Below are 24,279 nucleotides of genomic sequence, written 5' to 3' on the forward strand. Positions count from 1 at the left end.
AAGCCTTAAAAATAGTAAGATTAAAAATTCTTCTCATAAAAATAATCCTTCAATTCCTAGTTTAGATTTTTTAATATTTGACTTTCACTTTGAAAGAACTGGTGAACACATGATGTTTTAGAGCAAGGAAGTCCAAAACACTTTTCCTACCTGAGTAAGTCAGTTTGAATACTAAGGAAAATTCAGCCCCCACCCAGAAAATTTCCATGGCTGGATTACAGTAACTGCTGTAAAATATGAAGTCATAGCCACATACCTTGCAAATTTTCCTTTTAAAGAATAAACATGGCAAAAGTCATTTGCTGCTGGTGACCTTGGGCGCGGGCGGAGATCGGTAGAACCCAGACTCTTGGAAGAGCTCTGCAGACTCTCTGGTCCTACAACTCGGCCTCCAGGAGCCTGCGTGGTCCTGGGTGCTCTTTGCATGGCCCATCTCGCTGCTCTGAGGAGTGCCCTCCGCCGCGCCCCCATGCAATAGGAGGGAAATCGGAGATTCTGGGAGTTCACCTTCACTGCCATGCCCAAGAATGAAGGTAAAGGAGGAGGAGGACAGGCAAGAGTGCGCTCAGGGAATCAGAATGATGGGAAATGGACCATTAGAAGCATGAATTTCAATGGTGTGAAGAGGTTTGTCACATCAGAGGGAAATTGAGAAAAACGGAAATCCAAGACAACCAGAATAACAAAGCTGATGTAATTTTAAAATACAATGCAGTTGAAGCTAGAAGTCTGGTGTTTACGTCGAGCTTCCGGAGCAGGCTGAAATCAATGAACCTGATACATTCGGTCCTGGAGATGAATTCAGTTTCATGACATTGGAGATGATGATGAAGACTTTGATGCTATTTAAATTGAACTCAATGCTTTACATTCCAATTTTCCTAAAGATTGTCCTGCAGTTTGGATTTTGGCCATAGCTCTCAAAAAGATTAAATTTTCATTAGCATGATTATACTTTGTTAAGGCAGACTGTGATTTGTTTCTAAGGTATTTATTTTCTTAAAAAATGATAGTGCTGAATGACCTGAAGAGAAATATTAAGCCCACTTTGTGCTATGCATAAAATGGAGCTTACAGATAGATGAGCACATCTATTGAAAAAAAACCCAAAACAAACAACAACAGCAAACACACACACACACACACACACACACACAACATTACTACCTTTCCTACTTTGACCACTTGCAGTAAGTAAATGGAGCTTACAGATAGATGAGCACATCTATTTGAAAAAAAAAACAAACCCAAAACAAACAACAACAACAACAAAAACAACACACACACACACACACAAAACAAACATTACTACCTTTCCTACTTTGACCACTTGCAGTAAGTAAATGGATATTTTGAATAAAAAAGGAATAAATATATAATCCTGATATAACCACAGCCTCAAAATCCCTAGAGTAACTGTATGTTTTATTGAAAGTGTCCTGGGCAAAGTGCCCCAAATGAACTCTACACTGGGCATGTGCTAGTCTCTGGAACATCTAGGCCAATCTCCCCTTCTGTCTTGCTGTGGTACAAAATTGTTTTTAAAAGCTAAAATAAATGTTTCTGGTGAAAAAACAAACCCACAAATTACTCCATGTGTTGTATCTGACTGTTTATCATTTGACATTTATTATACATGCTACGTAAAGAAATGATAGTCAGGTTCGTATTAATCATAGTTCCACACAATTATGCATTAGGTGGCCACCAAAACAGCTAAGAAAGAAAGGAAACACTTTAGAAGTACTTTTCTTCCGCTAGAAGTTTCTTCTTAATATCATCCAGATTTTAGAAAATTTCTGAATTTTTAATATTATACAAAAAACAAAACATGATAAATACATTGACTCTTCAGACACAATAATTCAATAATTTCTGTACAACATATTTCCAAAAAGAGTCAAAAGAAACATAAGCTTCTGATCTATTCTGCTAAAATGCCTTTCAACCAGCTATTTATTATACTTTTATTATCAATTTGATAAATAAGCAAAATAGTATCTTGCTTTTTATTTTCACGTCTTTATTAGAAAACTACACTTTTTAGTTATGTTTATTGTGTATCTGTAGAAATTTTTAAAAAATGACTTGCCTGTCTTTGGCTCAAATATTTATCTTTTTTAAAAAAATCTTTTTCTTGTACATATGGAACAGTGACTCTAAAACTTTCTGATCTCATGAACCTTTTATATATTCCTAAAATTATTGAGGATCTCAAAGAAATTTTGTTTATGTGCATTTTATTGCTATTTATCACATTAGCAATGAAAACTGAGAACATTTTAAAATACATGAAAATACAAGTACACATTCCATTCATGGCCAGAGAGACGGCATGATCACAATTGAGCCTCTGGTAACCTGTACTGTGCACTCATGTGAGAATGAGAGTAACAACTTCCTCTCCTTCCCCTAGTGGTTTACAGGAGTGAGCATAGTGCTTGGAGAGGTGGCAGTGAGGAGGATCACGAGCTGTACACAGGCACAGGTCAGAGGGCCCAGAATCTAAGGAATCTAAGATTCAAGAATCTTAGATACAAGAATCTAAGGAATGAGAGGCCTTGGGAGTTATGCAGAGAGTAAACCACTGGGTGGTGACTAAGGACACAGCAGAGTGAGAGGTGAGTTATGGAGGTACAGATCAGTCAGCTGAATGAATAACAATGTGGAATGATGAGGTTGGAGGCTGAGGAACATGGAGGCACAGCTAGCAGGCATGACAGCTGAGGACAGAGGGTAGTGGTGAGCTACGGCACTGATGAAGATGCAGGTTGGTAGAATGGGGATAGAAAGTTGATGTGAGGCCACAGTAATTGGTAGGTTGACTAAATTGAGGTAAAAAAAAATGTTAACTGACAGTGCCAATAAGTAAATACAATAGGGCCAAAGCAGCCATATTTTTCAGGAAATAATACTTTAAAACTAACAAAGGGCTGGCTGCAGATACATACCTATAATCACAGTGTCTCTGGAGGCTGAAGCAGGAGGATCCCAAGTTCAAAGCCAGCCTCTGCATAAGTGAGGTGCTAAGCAACTCAGTGAGACTCTGTCTCTAAGTAAGACACAAAATAGGGCTGGGGATGTGGCTCAGTGGTCGAGTGTCCCTGAGTTCAATCCCCAGTATCAAAAGAAAAAAAAAAAGTATCCATCACAGAAGATAATTTTAACTGTTCAAGAAATTCCTTTGTCAGAATGTTGGCAGAATAGGAGATAAATCCATTTCTGTGATTATTCCTGAGTATTGCCTCAAGTATAGCAATACAATGAAAATGATAACCAGTTAAAATGATATCCAAAGTGCAATGGGAAAAAAGAAGCATTTTTAGACACTTCTTTTATTAATAAAGAAAATAAAAGAGATACTAATTAAAATGCCAAATTGCCACAGTCTGGCTGGGCACAATTCAGGAGCCACTTGTCATAAGAAATGAACTTTATTTTTAGAACACACACACCACACCACACAGCTCCTCAGGAAAAACCCTCAGAGCCCAACTGCCACCACCGGCTTCCCACAAGCCTCTCAACCTCCCCTACTCCTCCTGCTCTTGAGGACTATTGGCTGGGTCTGGTGAGCAGAGCCAAAAAAAGTCCCCCAATGAGCAGCTCCGTGGTCTGAAAGGGCGGGGAAACAGCCCAATGATCATCACCGCAGAGGAGCCAATCAGTTGGCAGCTACAAGTTTGCTGGGGCTGCTGTGAGCCAATCATCAGCTGGCAGCTGGAAGTTTGCTGGCAGCTGGAAGTTTGCTGGGGCCCCTTCAGCTGTGGCTCTCAACACCAAATGAAAACCAAATATGTATAGCACTTGTAATCAGCAATCAGAAGAACTAAAATTCAGAGGTCAACTGTAACATCTGGAATATTAACTTTTATGGTAGTAGGAAGTATAAAAATGAATATACTTCATTACCAAAATTCAAAAACTCCTAACTGACCTCTAATAGAAAATTCCAAAGGAAGATAAATCACTACGTATGTCTAGGGCTTGTGAAATACATCCTTATTAATATAGTCACGTTCGTAAATCAAGGAATGAAGTTCTACATACAAATAAATGGCTTCACAGTTTCTAACAAGCCCTCAATTTTAGTTCATTACATCTACCACATAGTCCTGTGACCATTAGACACCTTATCCATTCTAACAGTGCCTCACAGCAGTCAGGGTATTCCCTCTGAGGAGCATACTGCAGAAGTGTTCAGACGTGCCTTCAGATCTCTGCAGCACACTAACTGGGGAATTTGGGCAAGTTATTAAATTCCTCTAAGTAAATAGAAATAATACTTACCTCATAGGCATTTTGAGAGGATGAATTAGAATAGACTGTATGATTCGAAAGATAAATTTTACCATTTAAACCATTTTAAAGTTACAGTCCTATAGTATTAAGTACAGTCACATTGTTGTGAGTTAAGTTACCAAGGATGTTTTAGAAGTACTCAAGACTAAGGGCACAGAAACTGCTCAGTGAATGGCTGCTAAAATAATGCTAATTAGTCCTATCTCATTTCATCTTGGATCTGTGTAAATTATTAAGCCTTAAAGATAAACCATTATTTCTGCTAAATGGCTTCTATTTCTGGTTTCAATTGTTAAGCTATGAACTATATTTCTAGCTTTCAAATTCTTCATTCAAGTGAGTGACATAAACATAAAAACTTTAGAAGTTAGCACATTGCACTTACAAAGGCCTATCATGGTTCTAAGAATGTTACAGGTATAATTCTTCTAGGAGGTGTATATATAGCAACATTCACATTTTACAGCTGAGTGCAAAGAGATTAAGAAATTTACCAAAGTCACTCAGTTGATAAATGACATGGCCAGGAACAGCATTCAAACAACTGAGTTCTAGAAAATGTGCTCTTTAAACATTCTGCTATCCTGCCTCTGGGCACATAATAACACCCACAGGAATTATTAGGAAAAAATGCCAGATATTAGGGTTGAATGAGCCTTTGAGATTTTCAGAAGCTTTAATATCCATTATTTCAAAGAGGCAGAGGCTTCAGGAATATGTGAATATATTATGATTTTAAGATCAATCATAAAAAGTAAGTCAATATAATTCATCACATTAACATAGTAAGAGAGTAAAATCCAATGATCACCCCAACAAATGCAGAAAAATCATTTGATATTCAATATCTAAGAAACACTTATCAAACTAGGACTGAAAGGGAACCTTCTTAATCTGATGAAACATGTCTATTAAAAACTATAAAATATATCACACTTATTTGTAAAATTTAAATTATCCCTAGATAAGAAATAAAGCCAAAATATCTACTATCACATCTATTCAACATTGTCTGAAGATCCTGTCCAGAACTGTGAAGCAAGAAAAAGCAAATAAAACGTATTACTATTGAAAAGAAACAAAAACTGCCCATATCCACAGATACTATGATCATGTGTGTAGAATAATTCTACAATTATTAGAATGTGTAGGAGAATTTAGCAGATAGTTTAATATAAAAACCAATATAAAATTTAATCAAATTTCTATACATAATTAGAAAAAAATTAAAAACATTTTATAATAGTATAAAATTATGAAATATCTAAAAATAAACTTCACAATGTAAAGGATCTTTCAGGAAAAAATATATTATTGTGAAGCAGTGAAATCTAAAGAAATTGATCAAAAGACTTCTTATTGTGATGGTATTAATTCACCCTATTTGGTTTATAAATTCAATACAATATTAAAAAAATGCCCCAAATGTCCTGAAAAAAAAGTTTTATAAGAATTGTAATGCAAAAATAAATAAATAAACAAATAAATAATTAAAAAATAAATCACAATTCTAAAAAAATGTCTTATAGTTCTGTTCTACAAAATGTAAAGAATAAGGCTGACTGAGACACTCTGGTAGAAGAACAAAGTAGAAGGATCTGCTCTACCAGATTTTAAAAGCTTGGAAAACATCTTGTTCACACAGAAATATACTACAACAGTACAGAAAAGAAGAGCCAAGAAACATGTTCACAAATGCTTGATATATCACACATGGCACAGCAGATCAGTATATAAAGCGATTTTTTAGGTTGGGGGAAATACTGGGGACTGAATACTTGGGCGCTCTACCACTGAGTTAAATTCCCAGGCCTTTTTTTTTTTTTTTTGAAACAAGATCCAACTAAATGGCTCACCTTGAACTTACAAATATCCTGCCTCAGCCTTGAAAGTCATTGCACCACCACACCTGGCCAAAGGTGTTCTTAAATGCTGCTAGAGCAACTGGTTATCCATATGAAGCAAAACATAAAATGGACCTCTTCTTCCACTAAACAAAAATTAAGTGGAATAAGATCAAAAAAGCATAAACCATAAACAAAAAGTATTGATAAATTTTAGCATGTTAAAATCTTCATTCAAAGAACAAGCTTTTTTTTTTTAAAGTAAAAACACAAATTAGAAGATATTTGAAACCCATATAAAACACAAAGAATTAAAACAACAAATGCATGGAAAACACCTGTAAAGTAATGAGAAAAAAAAGATATATGATCTAATAGAAAATATGCAAAAGACCTGACTGAGTACTTCACAAAAAGAGGAAATACAAAAGATTCTCAAAATCATAGTATGCCGCAGCCCGGCTGGCTGGGCAAAATAGCTGGGGGGTGACGAGCAACTTGTGTACGTTGATACAGCATTGTTTATAGACTCTAACAATAGTAACCAGAGAAATGCAAATGAAAACCACAATAAGATACCATTCATTAAATAAATACCCTTCAGATTGACAAAAATAAAAACTCTACAATAGGAAGAGGTGGTGAAGATATAGAGCAACAGGAACTCATACTCTTCATGATGGTGCAAATTGGTACAACCACTTTGGAAAAGAGTTGGTAGCATCTAATACTACTGAAGATAGGAATGGTCTGTGACTCAGCAATTTCACTCCTAGATTCATCAACCATTTTAAAAATACAAGTAACCATATACCAGAACTCATAAACAAGAATGTTTATACCTACACTTTAACAGTTCAAAGCTCCAGAAATCTTCATCAGTGACTGATAAGTAACTGTGGAATATTCATAAAATGGACTTCAATACAGCAATGAAAATGAACCACAACTCATTTGAGGAATCTCACAAACGTTTAAAAAATGAAGCAAAACTCAAAACAATGCATAATAAAAAATAAGACCAATAGTGTCAAGTTAAAATAAATTTAGGAAGGCATACATATGTGGTAGAAGTATAAAGATCAGCAAGGAAACTACCCCAAAGTCAGGAGAATGGATGATGTTAGGTGCAGGACAGGCTGAGTGAGCTGTCTGCAGGGCATACCAAACAAAGTTAGCTGCAGGGTGACCTGGTCACTCAAACCCTCTGTCTGGCTATTTATCACCTGTTTGCTTCAAGCCCAAATGTCCAAGCCCCTGCTCAAGGCTGAACACTCAGCCCCCTGCTCAAGGCCGAACACGTAACCCCCTTGTGTGCCAACAAGGCAGCTTGCAGACCCAGAGACCTCATTAGATTTGGGCTATAAAAACTCCCTCCTGCCAGGCCCCTCTCTCTCTTGCTTTCTCTCTCTCTCTTGCTTTCTCTATCTCTCTTGCTTTCTCTGTCTCTCTCTCTCTCTCCTCTTTCTCTCTTTTCTCCTCTGTTGCACTGCTGCAATGAAGATCTCTTGGTTGCTCTGAGTGTTGTGGTCACTTTCCTTTCAGATGAGATGAATGTAACTGGAAAAGGACATGGGTGGTGTCAACATTGCTAGTATTCTACTTCTTCCCTGGGTGGAGGTTATATCACTATTTGCTTTATAATTGTTACTGTTCATGTTTTTATACACTTTCTGAATGTGTACTTTAAAATAATAATAGGAATACAAGGGATCTTCATTATCAAAATATTTGTTATCCAGCTAGGTGCAATGACACATGACTGCAATCCTAGAAACTCGGCTGAGGCAGGAGGATGACAAGTTAGAGGCCTGCCTCAGCAAATTTGCAAGGTTCTGTCTCAAAATAAAAAAATCAAAGAAATTGGGGTGTGTGTCTGTGTTAAAGCTCCCCTGGGTGCAATTCCCAGTACTAGAACAATTTTTCGGATCCCAATGCCAGCAACTCTATGGTTGCTTAGGGAGCAAAAGCCATCATGAAAGGACATTTACTAATGTGCTGATCATTAAATGCTAATCACACAAACTTCTCAACTTGATTAACAACAGCAGTTTCTCTTGTTGTAAAAATCCATAATACAAATACATTTGCAAATTCATTCCTTCAACAAATATTTACCAAATTCTAAAGCTTGCCAAACACTGTTTTCATGGTACCAGCAAGGTCCAAGATAAGTAAAAGGCCAGAGAGAGAACCTGAGAACTTTCATTTCCACCCCCATTTGGCCTTGGCCTTCTTACTCTCCTACCAAGTTTCACACACCTAGAACCTAAAAGCAGCAATCCAAGGCACACATCAAGTCATTATGAAAACCATTACCCTAGGGAGGAATCACCCCTTGGATTCACTTGATAAAATCATGGTTTCCTGTTTTAAGTAGGCAGAGATCCCCTTATCAAGAACTCTCAGTCAAGGCACTAGTTTTAACAATGGTGATGATTTTTACACTGCCCAAAGTGGGGTTAAAAACTTTCAAGGATTGCTTTGCCTGGGATCCAGAGACCAGAGGCTTCTGATATTTCAGAAATTATATACTAGATATATAAAATGATATACTAGATATATAAAATGATATACTAGATATATACTATATAGATAAACTACAATTTTTCTCAGGTTAAAGTCCATACCTTCATGGGATTCTCAAAGCTGTTCAACCAAAAAGAAAAGCTGTGAATAAGAACAGCTCCCAACAGTTGAACAGTCCAGCTTTTGAGGGACAAGTCATGTAGTCACTGCTAGGTAATCTGAATTGAAACCCAGCTGTTCTGACCCCTAGGCCTGTTCTCTCAATGCCCAATACTTACTCTTAGTTCTTTGAAGGCTTCACCTAGAGTGGAGAGCTGGTGGCCCTGGTGAGCCTCAATGACTGGACACAGGAAACAGATGAGCTACCTATCTTTCTAGCAATTAGGGCTCAAATCAAGCTCCTGGTCTGGACACTTCCTCTGGGGCACTCTCTGCTTCCTATTCTATTTCTGGGTGAAATTGGCTTTCTGCCTTGGTGGCATCTCCTCCCTCCTCAGATTCTCCTTGGTTGTCTTCCTCTGCCTCCTTTTCTTGTGCATCTTCCATTTCCTTCTCAGGGCCCTCCTCACTCTCTTGGTTGTTCTTGCCCTCACTCTCTTCCTCAGCCTCACTCTCTTCCTCTGAGTCATTGTCCCCCTCCTGCTTGCTTGCTACCTTCCCCTCCTGTTCCACCTTGGCTGACCTCTTCCTCTAGGCCCCTCCCTGCTGCCTGGCAGGGTCCAGGCCTAGGTTTCATGAATGTGCTCAGCCAGGTAGTGACCTCAGAACTTCTGCCTGTGCCTTTGGCATTGCGGTGGCAGTAGCAGAGCCCCATTCTCTGCATCCTTCCTTGCCCCAGAGCCTTTTCTGAGTGGCACTTATTGTCTTGTGCTATCATGGGGCAGATTCTTCAAGGCCACGCCTACTCAGGAGGCCAGGTGGGTGCTGTGCTGCTGTGGCCTAGGCCTTGGGCCACAGGCTTCTAGCTTCCCTTCTCCTGGAGCTGGGTCCCAGCGGGAGTTACCACCATGATGGGCCATGTGGGGTCCTGGTGCAGGACCTAGCCCATAGGGGCTCCCCACTGGCTCCACCTGCTTCCTGTGTGCTGTGTATGTGTGTGTGTGAGTGAGTGTGTGGGTGAGTGTGTTTGTGTGTGTGTGTGTGTGTGTGTATTTTGCGGGGATTGGAGCCAGGGCCTTGTTTATGCAAAGCATGTGCTCCAATAGTGAGCCACACCCAGCCCTATGTATAGCTTTTCCTCTCAGCATAATGTTTAGGAGACTTAGCTGTGGTGTTCTGTGTACTAGTAGTTTATATTTTTATTATTGCTGATCATGGTCCATTGTACGATTATATCAAAAATGTTTTGTTTTCTGTTGATGGATGTTTGTATTTTGTCCAACTTTTGGCTCTCAGGAATAATGCTGCCAGGAATGTTCTTGTAGAAGTCATTCATGGGCAGGGAACTAATCTCTCTTGAGCATGTGGTGTAGTCCTGAGTCCTAGAATAGGTGTATGTTTGTTTCACAAGGAACTAATAAATTGCATGCATGAGAGTTCCAGTGACTGCATATCCTCAGCAATCCTGATTGACCATTGAAATTAATTAACCATTTTGCTGAGCATCTGTTTGTGGTTTTAATCTGCATTTCTTGGGTCATATTCTGAGCACCTCTTAGGATCTATGTTGATTGTTAGAATGTCTTTTGTGAAATGCTAGCTCAAGTGTTTTGCTCATTTTAACATTGAAATGTCTTTTGCTTATTGATTTATAGGGTTCCTTTGTATATTCTCTGTACAGATTCTGTATTAGTTGATAGCTGATGTATTTACAGCCTTAAAGATATCTTTTGATAATGAAATGTTTATGATTTTAATCAGGCCTGATTTATCAATTTTCTGTTTTGGTTTAATGCATCGCATAGTGCAATATAAACAATCCTTACCTACAACAATCCAATATCAGAAAAAAAATTTGTTTTCGATTTTGAATATAGATGTAGAATAAATCTAAATACACAAATTTTTGTGTATAGCTTGGATGAAGGATAAGAGTTGATTATTCTCCATGCTTGTGTTATTCCCACACCATTTTTTAAAAATACCATCTTGCCCTATGTGATTGCAGAGGTGATCTTACATGTAAATTTAGAAAACATACAGTAATCCCCTTCCTCTTGATTTCCCTGGTCCTGCTGCAGCCAGGGGCGACCTCTGCAGAAGGGGCTCAGCTCAGGGGCAGGGTAAGGGGACTCCATGTACAGTTTGTTCCATTTTCATAATTACACATGGAAGGCCACTCGTGGGGAAGAGGTGGGAGATGCCCTGGAAGACTGAAGAGCTTCGCCCTTTGGATCCCTAACTATCCTTCTCTTGGACCCCAGGTCCCTTCAGAGTCTAGTCAGCCCTGGCCCATGCCGCACTGCGCTGGCCTAGGGTCTCTCTGGGACCCCAGCCCAGTGGCCCGTCCTAGGAGACCCAAGGTCCCCGGGGACCTCACCTGCCCAGCTGTCGCCTCACCTCAGAGGGCAGTGCCGCCTCAGGAAATCCCAGGACTCTGTTGTCGCCCTACAGGTTACCTACAGGCAGCCCCAGACGCCACCTTCCCTATGCGGCAGGAGCTTGGTGCGGGTCCCTCCAGCCCAGGAGTGCGACGCGAGCCCTCAGAAAGACTGGAGAGAGGGGGCAATGGCTGCTGGAGGACTCTACTGAGAGCTGGAGCAGGCTGTGAGGGGCCCCGCCTGGCTGGAGAGCGTTATCTGCCACTCTCCTCTGCTTTGCATATTCATGAGACTGATCTCCGCCTCTGGTTCCTGAAAGCCCAGAGACAAAAATACATTATTCATGAGGAAGCGTCGCCCCGCCCAGGAAGGCGGGGCTGATTATTCAGGAGCTGAGAGGTCGGTTTGGAAAAGGCCCGGGAACCGGGCAATGGGTGAGAGGGAGGCTTTGACTGCTGAGGTGAGCACTGTCCTAGGCCCTGTCTCCAGAGAAAGGGCGCTTGGGCCCTGTTAGTCCAGAGCTCTTCATGTTGAAATTTTCTTCTTCCTGAAATTTGAAGTTTAATTTTAAAGTTTTCCCCAAGGGCACTAAATTTTCTGAGAAGCAGAAACACGGAGCTGAGGGGGCGACAGAGGAGAGGCCGTGGGTGACCCCGCGACTTTCCACCAGGAAAAATTCCAAACTACAGAAAGGAGACCCAGAAGGAAATAGAAACGCGGTGGGACCCCTGCATCCCGCCATCTAGCAGCTTAAGGTTCTGTTTGGAGGCGCTGCAGGGACAGGCCTGGGTGAGGACCCCACAGCAGCCACCATTAGGCGCCGGGCAGCCAAGGGCTGTGCCCAGGGAGGAGGCTCGCATGTGGAGCTTTGGGGGTCTTCCTCGGCCTGCTAGGTTCTCTCTGCCATTGGTGGGTTCCCCTGTAACCACTGCCTGGTGCAGGCCAAGAGATGAGCCAGGTGGCCCCCCCCCCCCCAGTCCCGTGGGACAGCCTGCGCTCCTCTCTCACCTTATGGAGGGTTTGCCCCTTAATCTCTGTAGACTTCAGTCCTCCCAACAGACCAGGGCATCCAGTGTCCTGGACCTCAAGACTGGCCAATCACCAAAATGTGCCAGGTGTGCCCAGCGCTCCACTGGCTGTGCTCACCTGGTGAAAAGGAAGGAAAAGCTGGTTGTTGCCCCTGAAGGGGTTTAAATCTCATTAGAGTGAGACTCCACTCTCTCCCCCATGAACTCTGAGTCCCTTGAGGTGGGAAACATGACTTCAAGCTTCTAACCCTGCAGGATGGCTGGCACAGGGCACTTGGCTAGTGAAGGCTGATGAGTAATTGAAGAAGCATGAATCAGATTTTTCAAGACCAAAAGAGCATGAACAAATATCCAGTCAACAGAGTGGCAACCATTTACTCTGATTGAACCTGAGTAGAGAATTATTAGGGCCAAATGGAATTTGCTAAGCTCTGTGACAAGTCTAAGTCACTGGATGAACTTTGGCAAACCAAGTTCCGTTGCTGAGCTTTGCTTTCCTTTTCTTTATGGCTTTATGTTTCACATTTTAATCCATGATCAGTTTGAATTAATATTTGTACCTGGTGTGAGTTTTAGGGTGAGGTTCTTTTCTTCCCCCCTTTCCTTCCTTTCTCTGTGGCTGGGACAACCTCTTGTTCTACAACTACTTCTTGAGAAGACTGTCTGTCCTTCCTTTGCTAAGTTCACTTTCCTCTTCTTTAAAATGAAGGGGTTGAACTTATAGTAAAGGAAATCAGTTCCCCTCTAGCTTTATGAATCTTTTCAACCCACTTTTCCTGATGTGCACTTCCTTTGAGCAAAGCTATCCTTCATATCATATATATGTAAAAAAAGGTCATCTAGTTGAAATTCAGAATTCATCTGTTGGATATTGTTCAGTTGATAGGAGATTTTCCTGTAAAAACTATGGTTTTAGATATTTGGTGAAAATGTATGGAATTTCTTAGTATTAAAAAAAAGAAATCATTAGACAAACAATAGATTGTGGGTTTTGCTTCATTTGGAATGGAGGGTGAAAGATGGTTTACTTCTCAATTAAAAAAGCAACAGCTGGTTAATCTTTGTATTGGATTCACAAACTGGAGGGGTAAAATAGTAATTGTGCCATGATTATAAAATAGAGTGTTTGAGGTGGAGTTCAAGTGGTAAGGCTGGAGTCAATTTTTTTTTCCTCAAAGGATCACAGAAATCTTTATTCTCAAGAAGATCATCAATCTTCGTCAAGGAGAAAACATCAAACAGGAGTGTATAATTTGGATACACTGTGGAGTTTCACATGTTTGTGGATCCAATATCCAAACAAATATATAAGCAAAAGTCATTTTAGAGTTCTGTTCCTAAAGTCCATAGTCGTGAAATATCTTTCTAGTCTTTAGATAATGCATCAGAACAAGGCAATACAATACATATCAGAAGCTATTCTCTGAGAATGAGTGAACTCTAGAGTCATACTTCCTGGGGATGTCAGCTTGTGAGCTTTCAAAATTAAGCAGGGCTTGGCAGCAGATCACAAAAGGTCAAGGTTGCTCAACAGAGCCAAGGTGGTTCAGGCTCTGCCTTCCAAGAGTCCACCACGAAATCTCTGTCAATCATCTTCCTGAGAGAAGCTCGGCTGCCAACCCCAGAGAGGGCCTGAGAGCCATGCGAGGCCGTCCTGCCCCAAGCCCAGGTGCTGCACCTGAGCCCAGGAGTAGTGAGACCTGCAAGGTCCAGTGAAGAGCCTCGAGGGTTTGGACTCCTTGACAATGACTGTGGCTGACCAGAAGATACTGCCTATAGGGACTTTTCTTTGGTCAGGGAGCACTTTGTCAGTGGGGAGCAAACCATTCCTTATCTTCTGGATATATTGTCCTCTTTAGATCTCCACATGTAGGTACTGGAGAAGTTTGAAAGCACTGATCCCCTGGCCACCATTGTGGGTGTAACATATTTACTGTAATGTAAATAGTGCTGTATAAAGTGTTTTGGTAATCTATTAAAAGTAAATGGCAAGCATCATAACAACCTCTATTTGTATGTAGATTTTAACCCCCCCCCCCAAAATGCAATCAACAACTCCCAGGAAAATGCAAAATTTTACTTTATACCCTTTCCTTTACATGTGTTAGGCATGAAATAGTTCTAGATTGAATTTCTGTAAGCTTAGTAAAATGAAAGAAAACCATGCTATGTTTCTAAGGAAAACGTGTACATTTGCACATGTGGGTATGTTCATCCTGTTCTTCCAATGTGTTTTTTTTTTTTTTTTAAAGAGAGAGAGGGAGGGAGAGAGAAAGAGAGAGAGAGAGAGAGAATTTTTTTAATATTTATTTTTCAGTTTTCGGTGGACACAACATCTTTTGTTTTGTATGTGGTGCTGAGGATCGAACCCGGGCCGCACGCATGCCAGGCGAGCGCGCTACCGCTTGAGCCACATCCCCAGCCCCTCTTCCAATGTGTTTTAAAAATCATTGCTCATATAGCCTGTACATACATGTGTGTGGGGGGGTACTGGGGAGGTGTGTGTGTTTATTTCTTAGTCTGTTGTAGGCTTCTTAGAGGTGTACTGTATCATGATTTCTGTCATTGTGCTTTCTTCATCTTAAAGACTATTATAGTTCTTTGGTATGCATTGTCACATCTGGTTTTGTATTAAAATATGGCCTTTTCTCCCTCTGATTAAAAAATTAACTTCGTGTTTAAAAAAAAAACACAAAAAAAAAATTAAGCAGGGCTTGTATTTTAGTAGGAGATCTCCACAAAACAGCTGCTCAAAGGGAGAAACAATGGTAGCAACAGAAGACTAGAGATTGAAAGGGGCCTGGTCATATTGAGAAATGATTTGGGTCTTTTTCTTGAAACAAGTTCATCCTAAAACACCAGAAAGAGACCCAGCCATGTTTAGACACAAGCAAGTAAGCAAGCCCTACACCTAAGGAGGTACTGATCACTGCATCATATTAGATGAAGTAAAAGAAAAAGGGAACTTTTATTATGGGGAGTCAGTCTACAAAAACTTTAAATATAGGGAAAAAAACTCCTACATTGTAAATCAAAACTTTTGTGTTTTAATTCTCACTTCTATCACTCTATGTCTGACTAACCCTGGGTCAGTCCAAGATTTTGGGGGATCTAGATTTCCTTATCGAGAAAATTAGATATTTGGACTAGATGACATTTAAAGTTTCTCATACCTCTAAAATTGTGTGACCTTTTCCTAGACCATAAATTCTTTCTATACTGCTTCTCCACTGGTTCAGCAAATATTTATGGAGCCACTATTTTGTTCCTGTACTGAGACAAAAAGTGTCACGTCTTATATATAATTTATAAGAACTGTTCAAAATAGGCAAATCCATAGAGATGAAAGGTAGATTAGTCGTTACTGGGGGCTGAGAGTAGAAGACAGTGAGAGTGATTACTAATGGGACTGCAGTGTCTTTTAGGTGTGATGCTGGGTTTGGGATGTTTCCTATGAACAAAATCATAATATGTGGCCTTGTGTATGCTTCTTGTACAAGAGTGTAATGTCGTCCTGGTCTGTTCATGTTGTAGCATGTAGCAGTACTTCATTGAGTAATATTCCATTGTATGGACACAGCCCATTTTATTTATCCACTAACATGTTGGTTATTGTTTCCACATTGGGACTATTAGGAATAATACTGCTGTGAATATTATTGTGCAGGGTTTTGTAGATATGTTTTCTTCCCCCAATATATGTCTAGGAATGAAATCGCTGGGTCATTGCCACATGCACCCATTCTGCACTCAGGCCTGTGATCCCTGTCATCCTGCCTGAGAAACTACCATGTCTCACAGAAACAGGTCATTATCTCAACTTCCTTTGTTATAGTTAAGAAGACAAGCTTACAAGCCCCTGAAACCAATTACTTATTGTTAATGTGGGATTTATATCTGTATGGGTTCCTCACTTACCCAATCTAGTCCTTGGTTGAGCTATACTCTAGCCTCACCTGCCACATCCTCAGCTCTCTGAGAAAGGTTCAATAGTGATATGGGAAAGATTGGGTAGTGATCTGAGTTTGACTTTCATTTGCAAACCTTTAGCTATTCTGCATGGCAGCTCCTACTGCTTCTTTCTTTAGTTTCCCAAATCACTGCTTCCTGACCCTTTTATATATATATGCCTGGCCCCATTAAAGGGCCTCTCCATTATTCAGAGAGGCAACAGGTCCTGTAGAATTCGCAGAGGAATAGAGTGCCTGGCTTCAAGATGCTGCAACATACCTGGCACCCAGGAATGGGTCTGCAGCAACAAAGCTGAGGAGTGGACACCCTTCCTCTGCTGCTAGCTGTTTTGCATTCTACTGCAGTTTCCTTTCTTTGCACTGCTGCACATAACCCCTCCAACCCCCTGTGCTGGCGCTGCTGGTCACAGTGGAGAATTTTGACTCCCATGGGGTCAATGGCCTGCCTAGTAGTTTTTATTGACAGCTTTTTGTCTGCTGTGCATCTCATTGCCTTGCGTACCAACACCAACCAGATTTGGTTTCTTTCATACCCAAACCAGAACACAATTGTGGATCCAGAGATTTTATAGAGCATGTAATTTTTGTTATACGAACCCAACCTCTAACTTGTATTCTCATATGAAGTAATGCAAATCTACTTTTGTTCTAGTGGAGCTATTTTGGTAACATATAAGCAATTTTGGTTCAGTTTAGGGGGTGAATTCAAGGTTTTTATAACTCAGTTTGAGCTTCATTTCATATCAGTGACAGCCATTTTAATTTATCTGAATAAAACATTTTGTTTTTCTCTCACTGTGTCTTACAAAGCCTCCCCCCAACTCCCTTGGTTGTTAAGAGAAAGAAAATATTCTTTGATTTATGTTTATGGCTTCTATCCTCCTTTGAAAGCAGGGGCTAAGTAATTATTGGCACAAATCAGTGTTCTAGAATCTACCTTCAGGATCAGAGACTTGGGTGTGAAGAAGTGAAGACTATTGGTCATGGACTTTAGGTCTCCGCAGGGTTGAAGGGGGCAAGGTGAAGAGGGGCCAAGGTGAGGGAGACGTGAACCTCTGCCTCTGTTCTCCTAGAGAAGATCTGCTTAGTCCTGTTTTGTATTTTGAGATGCAATATAAGATCATGTTTACACAAGGAAGAAATGATTCCCCTTAACTTTAAAAAAAAAAGAAAATGGCTTAAAATATATTGCTAGAGGTCATATAGATAGGACTCAGGCTTTCTTTGCAGTTGCTGGATCTAAGCCCTTCAGCCCAAACAAACACAGGGGGAAAAAAAGGAATAAAAAATTAGTTACATGTTTACTAACTTCTGAGAATCACAATCACATGAACCACAGACCACAAAATAGGCAAAAACAGGCACTTCTCTCAGGGCCGTGTACATTTAAAGTTTAGATGAAATATGGTAAGTGGGTTTGCTCATTTTCAAAGTAAATGGGAAAAATTTGTGTGACAGAATCAGGCTTTCTTATCTTTAAACTGACCCAAATATCTCATAATTATCTTTGTGTCTCCTTTTTGGACCTTATCCAGAAAGTATAAAAATTATTAATATTCTCATGTAGTGGAAGGACAGGGGACTCAACTTTTGTGCAGCCATGGATATCTTAAGATACATGCTTTGGAGGTGTTACTCCATATGATATTAGGTAGTTGCCACCAGCCCTTCCAGTAAGCAAATCTGTAGACCAAGCTGATGACACTCTACACACAGTGAAGCATTCGTTCACCAAGGATGTTTTAAGAAGACATGATTAGGGAAGGGGTACCATGGGTGGAAAGACCAGGAACTGTATTGCCAGGCATATGTAAATAGAAGAGGCTCAGCGAAAATAACAACAAAAAAGAAGAAAACGGCATAAGCCCTTGGAACCTGTCTTCTCATCAGTAAAAGAAAAATCATAATAGCCATTTTGCAGTGTTGTTCTGTTAGAAATAATGTAGAGAAACAACCAGCTAAGTATGGCTACACCATAGGTATCACCCAGTCAGCGCATAGTGTGGTGTGGTTCACTGACCTCATGATGACTTGTTTGGCCGGTGGATAGTCACTGTGGACTGGCATAGCTGTGTGCCCCCAGCAACTGTCACTCTTGTGGCAATTTTACTTCCCATCCTGCAGAAGAGCAGTGCCTTTGGGGACCTAGCCCAGGGTCTTGAACACATTGAATACTTGATGGAGGGAATTGAGCTCATCCACAAGTATTGGCTCAATGTGTCTCCTCAGAGCCAGCCTCCAGTTCTCATTTTATTGGTGAGACTTGTGCCACCATGACACCGGGGAAGGACATTGCCTTCCTACTGGCAAATGAGATGCAAACGACTCTGACTTTTCAAAAATTTTACTAATTAACACGAAATGGGCTCTGACCTCTGTGTCATGATCAGATGCTTGAGGTTAACTCCTAATACCTGGCCCCTGAATCTCTCACTTTCAGTGAGAGGAGTCTATGACCCTGAAGTAAAAGTATTCACATTGGGTCAGTTCACTCCTTGGGCCAGTGTGGGAAGGGAATAGAAGACCTGCCTTTCAGGACCCTCAAGAAAGGGGTAGGAGGCAGAGTGGGACATCATGGGAGGAAAGTTCAGGGTGCGGAGGGGTGGGGCAGAGGGTATCTCTGGAAAGACAATCGGGAAAGGGGATGGGGTCTGGCGCTCTGGTATCCCATTAGGTGAGGGCTGCGGTGGGACCACCAGAGCAGGTTGGAGGGAAACAGGGGCTTCTGTCTCAGGGCTGCTGTCTCTGAAGGCATGACGCCTGTCTTCACGGGGGTGCGGCTCTGATGGAAGATCCAGAATTTGGAGTTGAATGTCAGTATTGGCAACAGCCCTGGTAGGGCCTATTCTGATCGCAGCAGTCATGCCATATCTGCGTCGTTTGTTGATCCAGTATAGCAGGGAACTGTAACTGAATGTGGCAGCTCTCATCACCTCCACCCACTGCTGGGCACGCTCCCTCCTCCTCAGGTTCTTCCTCCAATGTATTAAGAGGACGCAGCCACCAGTTATCAGACTGCACAGCCCCTAAAATCCGAAGTACCATGGGATCCACGCTGAGGCAGTTAAAAAAAAAAGAGGCAAGTTGACTGACAGCTGTAGCTTGGGGCCTGAACTGTTTCTCATTCCTCTCCTGGATTTGGCTCATTCATCCTCTCATTCTTTCCCACCCTTATCAAAGACATGCCTAATAATTTCCTGATTCAGTCAAAGGTATATTTGCAGGGCACATAAGAGTCCCCATTAGCCTTTTTTTTTTAAGAGAGGGAGAGAGGAGGAGAGGAGAGGAGAGGAGAGAGAGAGAGAGAGAGAGAGAGAGAGAGAGAATTTTTAAATATTTATTTTTCAGTTTTTGGCTGACACAACATCTTTGTTTGCATGTGGTGCTGAGGATCGAACCCGGGCCGCATGCATGCCAGGCGAGCGCGCTACCGCTTGAGCCACATCCCCAGCCCNAGTCAAAGCTATATTTGCAGGGCATGTAAGTGACCCTATTAGCCTTTTACAGATAAGGAACACTAGGTGTACAGGGGCCATGACCTGCCCAGACTCAAGTCAAGCCTTCTGGCTACTAGTCCAGGGCCCATGCAGTCATTCAGACTGAGAAGCCTCACTAAGAGCAAGGACCTCAATTGTATCTTTTCTGCTTGGGCAGAACATGGTCTCTGCCTTCGAGGAGTCCTTAGTTTCCTAGAGAAGCCTGTCTCTTAACTACATAGCACTCCATTCAGGCAGCCACCACCCCATCCATGCAGAGGATCTTCCCTGAAAGTTTGTCCCCCACACTCAAAGGACTAGGTGTACTTACGGCCAGGAAGGCCCAGGTCCTCCTTTTGAGAATCCATAAGGTTCACTCTGGTTACCAGGCCTATGGCTCTGAAAAGAGTGAACTCACCACTACTCTGCCCACCAATGGGAGTCCCCAGAATGCCCCAGACCCATTGTTCTTTAAAGATGAAGTCACCAGGTTCTGAGCAATCAGGAATTGTAGGGCTGGTGCTGGTAGAGTGGTTGGCAGTTGATGGAATAAGGGACTCCATCTTGTGACATCTCATGAGCATGTTGTCTTCCATGAAAGACTGGTCCACCATAGAATTGTCTGCACCCAACTTTGTGTGGTAAACTCACAGGACAGCCCCCAGGAAAGGGTCCTTACACCCTCAGGAGGTTCTACTTGTGTTTTCAGTTGTTAGGGAGCTATTTTCCAGTGGGGAGTGGGGCAGGGAGGACAGTGAGCATTGGACAGCCCTACCCTCAAGAAGTGTCTTACCTAGTTGTCAGGGAACAAAAGGGCTCAGAAGAACCATGTGGTCCAAACCTCCCCTTTGGCTCCTACCATCTCTGTTTTGTTTCTTCAATAAACGTTTTTTGGGCATCATCAGGTCCTATGGGAGCTCCCCGCTATGTGATCCTGCTTCTCTTTCCAGCTCCATCTCTCTCCCCATCCATCACACACCTTTCAGCCCTGGGCATGCCAGTTCCCACAGACCCTGCTTATTCCCCTCTGGACTTTGGCTCAGACTGCTCCTTCACTCAGGAGTGTCTCTCACACATTTCCACCACTGAACACCTCCTTATCCGGCCAGGTGGTCAATTTCCCAACTCTGAGACAAATAGTTCTTTCAGTTGATTCCACAATTTCTAGAACTCTGAAGCAGATGAATTCAAAACAAATTGGTCCCAGGGACAGGAATCAAAGTGATTTCAACAATTTTAAACTTGTATAAAGTGGAAAATATATAGAGTTCTACAGATTTAATATATTATTTTTAGAAAGTTGTTCTATTTGAACTGGTATAAAAGCTATGCCCTTTTAAATAATACCACCCACCCACCATGAACAACTTATGTTCAGTTAAGTATAAATTAAATTGAAAAAATTAACCTGAAAAACCCCAGCATGATGCTCTGCCACTGAGGCTTATTTTAAGATTGATGTTTTTTTTTTTTTTTAAATCCCCTTTTCTCTGTCCCTAACCTGGGGGGAAACAGGATTACTTTTTGTCCCCATTCAGTTATCTGTCCTTGAGCACACACCCACCACAGGAGTGAAGAAATTCAGAGTTGGGGATGGCACCAGAAGATTTAAAATTGATTATATCCCAGATTAACAAGTGAAGTAGGACTGGACACACCTGAAATCACATCTTTAAAAACCCTCTGTTGCCCCTGATGTGCAGAATCACAGCCTCTGGGACAAGAATCCCCTGGGTTTTTCCTTTGCTTGTAAAGCAATTAAGCTTCTGTCTATCAAATGGTATACCGATAAACAAATGGGATATGTCCATCCAAAAGAAAATATGTATGGATATGTGTGTATACATATACATTGTATTTATATAAGATTTTGATATTAGGGATGGACCCCAGTATTCAGTTATTGAATAAACAATGTAGGAAGCCTAAATCAATTAAAAATTGATTAATAATTTTCTCTCTGAAAAACATTTTAATAGTAATTATACTTATTTTATGTATCTATATTACTTGTTGATATGTGCATATATGTGTATATATGTATAATATAAAATATATAATACATGTACATATGTATATATCTACATATATCTATATCTATATCTATCTATCTATCTACATATATGTATATATATTAGGGCTGATGCATTAAGACTGTCTGGGAATGACAGTTAACAAAGTGATATGCTCCTTATAGGTAATCTTTATTTGAAGGTCTTCAGTATGAAAACAGCCTTACTCTGTGTGCCAACCTGAGTTATGAAGTACTCTGAATGGAAACTACTTATGATTTTGTAATGAAGATATTTGAAAAAAAATGCAAGAAATACCAAAGAGAAAGTAGACAAAGAGTTAGTTGGGTTAAATTTTTTTACAAAGTAAGTCTAATTTTTTGTTTTTAAAATTATGCAATCATCAATTTGATTACTGCTTCTGCCCAAAGAAAAGATGTTCCTGTATTTCTTGAATCACTGAAGGTTACAGTTTAAGACTAGAAATAGTGTGAATTATACATCATAAAAACTATTTGCTGCTCTTCTCACCTGGTAAACAGCCTGGTAGAGGGGCTCTAGGCTCTACTCTCCCTCAGTCCCTGATGCCCATTCATTGGGTCATCTTGCCCAGAGAAGCATGTTTTTTCTGCATTTCTTTTCTCTTTTTATTTTTTGGGTGAATGACAGGTTATTTTTTAAATCAGAACTTATGTATAATGCATTGGCTACTTTTTATTGGAACATTTTATCTTAATTTTTATTCTACACAAGTAGTATTAACTTGATAAGACTGTGGATTTGAATAACCAATTACTTTACCAAAGCAATCTTCAAAGAACAAAGTTGGAGAACTCACATTTCCCAACTGTGAACCTTATTAAAAAGTGACAATAATTGAGCAGGGTAATACCTGCACAAAGATTGACCTGCAGGCCACTGTAATAGAGCTGAGTCCAGAAGTTGGCCCTTATCTTTGCAGTTACTTAGTTTGACAGGAATGTCAAGACAATTCAACAAGGGGGAAACGTCTTCTCAGTTATATGCTGGGGTGACTGGATATCCACCTGACCCCTCACACAATGAACAAAGTTTACCCAAATTTAAATCAAGAACTAACTCAAAATAGACCTATATGTATGTAAGAGCTAAAAGGGGAATTTTCTTTGAAGGTATAGGAGTAAATTTTGACTATGTTAGGCAAACTCTTCTTGGATAGGACACCAAGAGCACAGAGATAAAGAACAATATGTGTAGATTGAACTTCAAGTTAACAACTTTTGTTCAAAGTATATTGTCAAAAAAGTGGAAAGACAACTGACACACAAGGACAAAATATGTGCAAATAACATGTCTTAAAAGAAGATATATCCAGAATATATAAAGAACAGAACCCAACACAAAGACAGCCAATGTTCAAAAAATGGACACATCATCTGAGTAGACCTTTCTCTAGAGACCTTCCTCCAAAGCAGATATTCTGGCCAGTGAGCACATAAAAAAATGCCCAACATCACCTGCCAGTGAGACTCAAAATAAGGTACTATTCACATCCACGAGGATAGCTAAAATAAAACCAGATATTAACAACTTGGTAAGAATTTGGGAAATGTAGAACCAACCTTCCTACATTGCAGTAGAAACACAAAATAATATAGTTTTTTGAAAAATATTATTTGAGGAAATGTCAGAATAAAGTTAGCACACCATATGACCCAGAGATTCTACTCTTAGTTATATACCTAAAAGAATTGAAAACTAAAAATTTTTTTAAAAATATTTTTATTAGTTGAGAGACCTTTATTTTATCTATTTATATCCTTTGCCTCACACATGCTAGGCAAGTACTCTACCACTGAGCCACAGCCCCACCCCCAAGTAATGGAAATTTTTGTCTGCCAAATTTGGTACTTGAGTGGTCCATAACATTATTCATAATAACCAAAAGTATAAATAACCCTAAGGTCCATCAACTGGTATATAAACAAATGTGATATATCCACCCAACATAAAATATGTGTGTATTTGTGTGTATACACATGCATTGTAGGTATAGAAGATTTTGATATTAGAGACAAAACGCAGGGCCTCACCCATGCTAGGCAAGTGCTCTAACACTGAGCTAAGGTCCCAGTCCTTTGTTTTCTTTTGTGACAGGGTCTTGCTAAGTTGCTCAGGCTGGCCTGGAACTTGCCATCCTCCTGACTCAGTCTTTCTAGTCTCTGGGATTATAGACATGGGCCATTGCTTCTGGTTACAATAGGACATTATTTGGTAATAGAAAGGAATCAGTTACCAACACTTGCTACCACCCAAATTAACCTTGAAAACATAAAGCTAAGTGAAAGTCAGGAAAGATTACATGTATAGTTCAATTCACATGATCCTTGAGAAGGCAACTCTTAGGAGGTAGAAAGTTGATGTCTAGCTGACTTAGGGTTAGGAGACTGGGGTAGAAATGACTGCTTGCTTATGGTTATGATGCTCTTTCTTGGGAGGTAGAAATATACTAAGATTGTTGATTGTACACCTCTGCAGATGCAATGAAATCCATTGGCTAATCCACTTAAATGGGTGAGTTGTACAGTATGTGAATTGAGTATCGATATATCCTACAATTACTTGGAGGATTAAAAATACTTTTGTATGCAATGACTA

The 24,279-nt window shown here is 40.5% G+C and overlaps 1 protein-coding gene and 2 pseudogenes across 1 annotated transcript; 1 reads left to right on the forward strand and 2 right to left on the reverse strand.

The window, feature by feature from the left end:
• The first annotated feature begins 308 nt into the window (after positions 1–308).
• Positions 309–921, forward strand: LOC125611120 (annotated as a pseudogene).
• Positions 922–7,899: 6,978 nt separating this feature from the next.
• On the reverse strand, positions 7,900–9,694 carry LOC107154527 (annotated as a pseudogene).
• An 8,788-nt stretch (positions 9,695–18,482) lies between these two features.
• LOC107154641 (testis-expressed protein 38-like) lies at positions 18,483–21,122 on the reverse strand. The gene is given in 2 exon segments (XM_015500296.2): positions 18,483–19,209; positions 19,962–21,122. Coding segments are annotated over 2 exon segments (855 nt in total). The 5' UTR covers positions 20,245–21,122; the 3' UTR covers positions 18,483–18,637.
• Positions 21,123–24,279: the final 3,157 nt, after the last annotated feature.

Source organism: Marmota marmota, unplaced genomic scaffold (assembly GCF_001458135.2).
Source record: "Marmota marmota marmota unplaced genomic scaffold, marMar, whole genome shotgun sequence".
Taxonomy (NCBI): domain Eukaryota; kingdom Metazoa; phylum Chordata; class Mammalia; order Rodentia; family Sciuridae; genus Marmota; species Marmota marmota.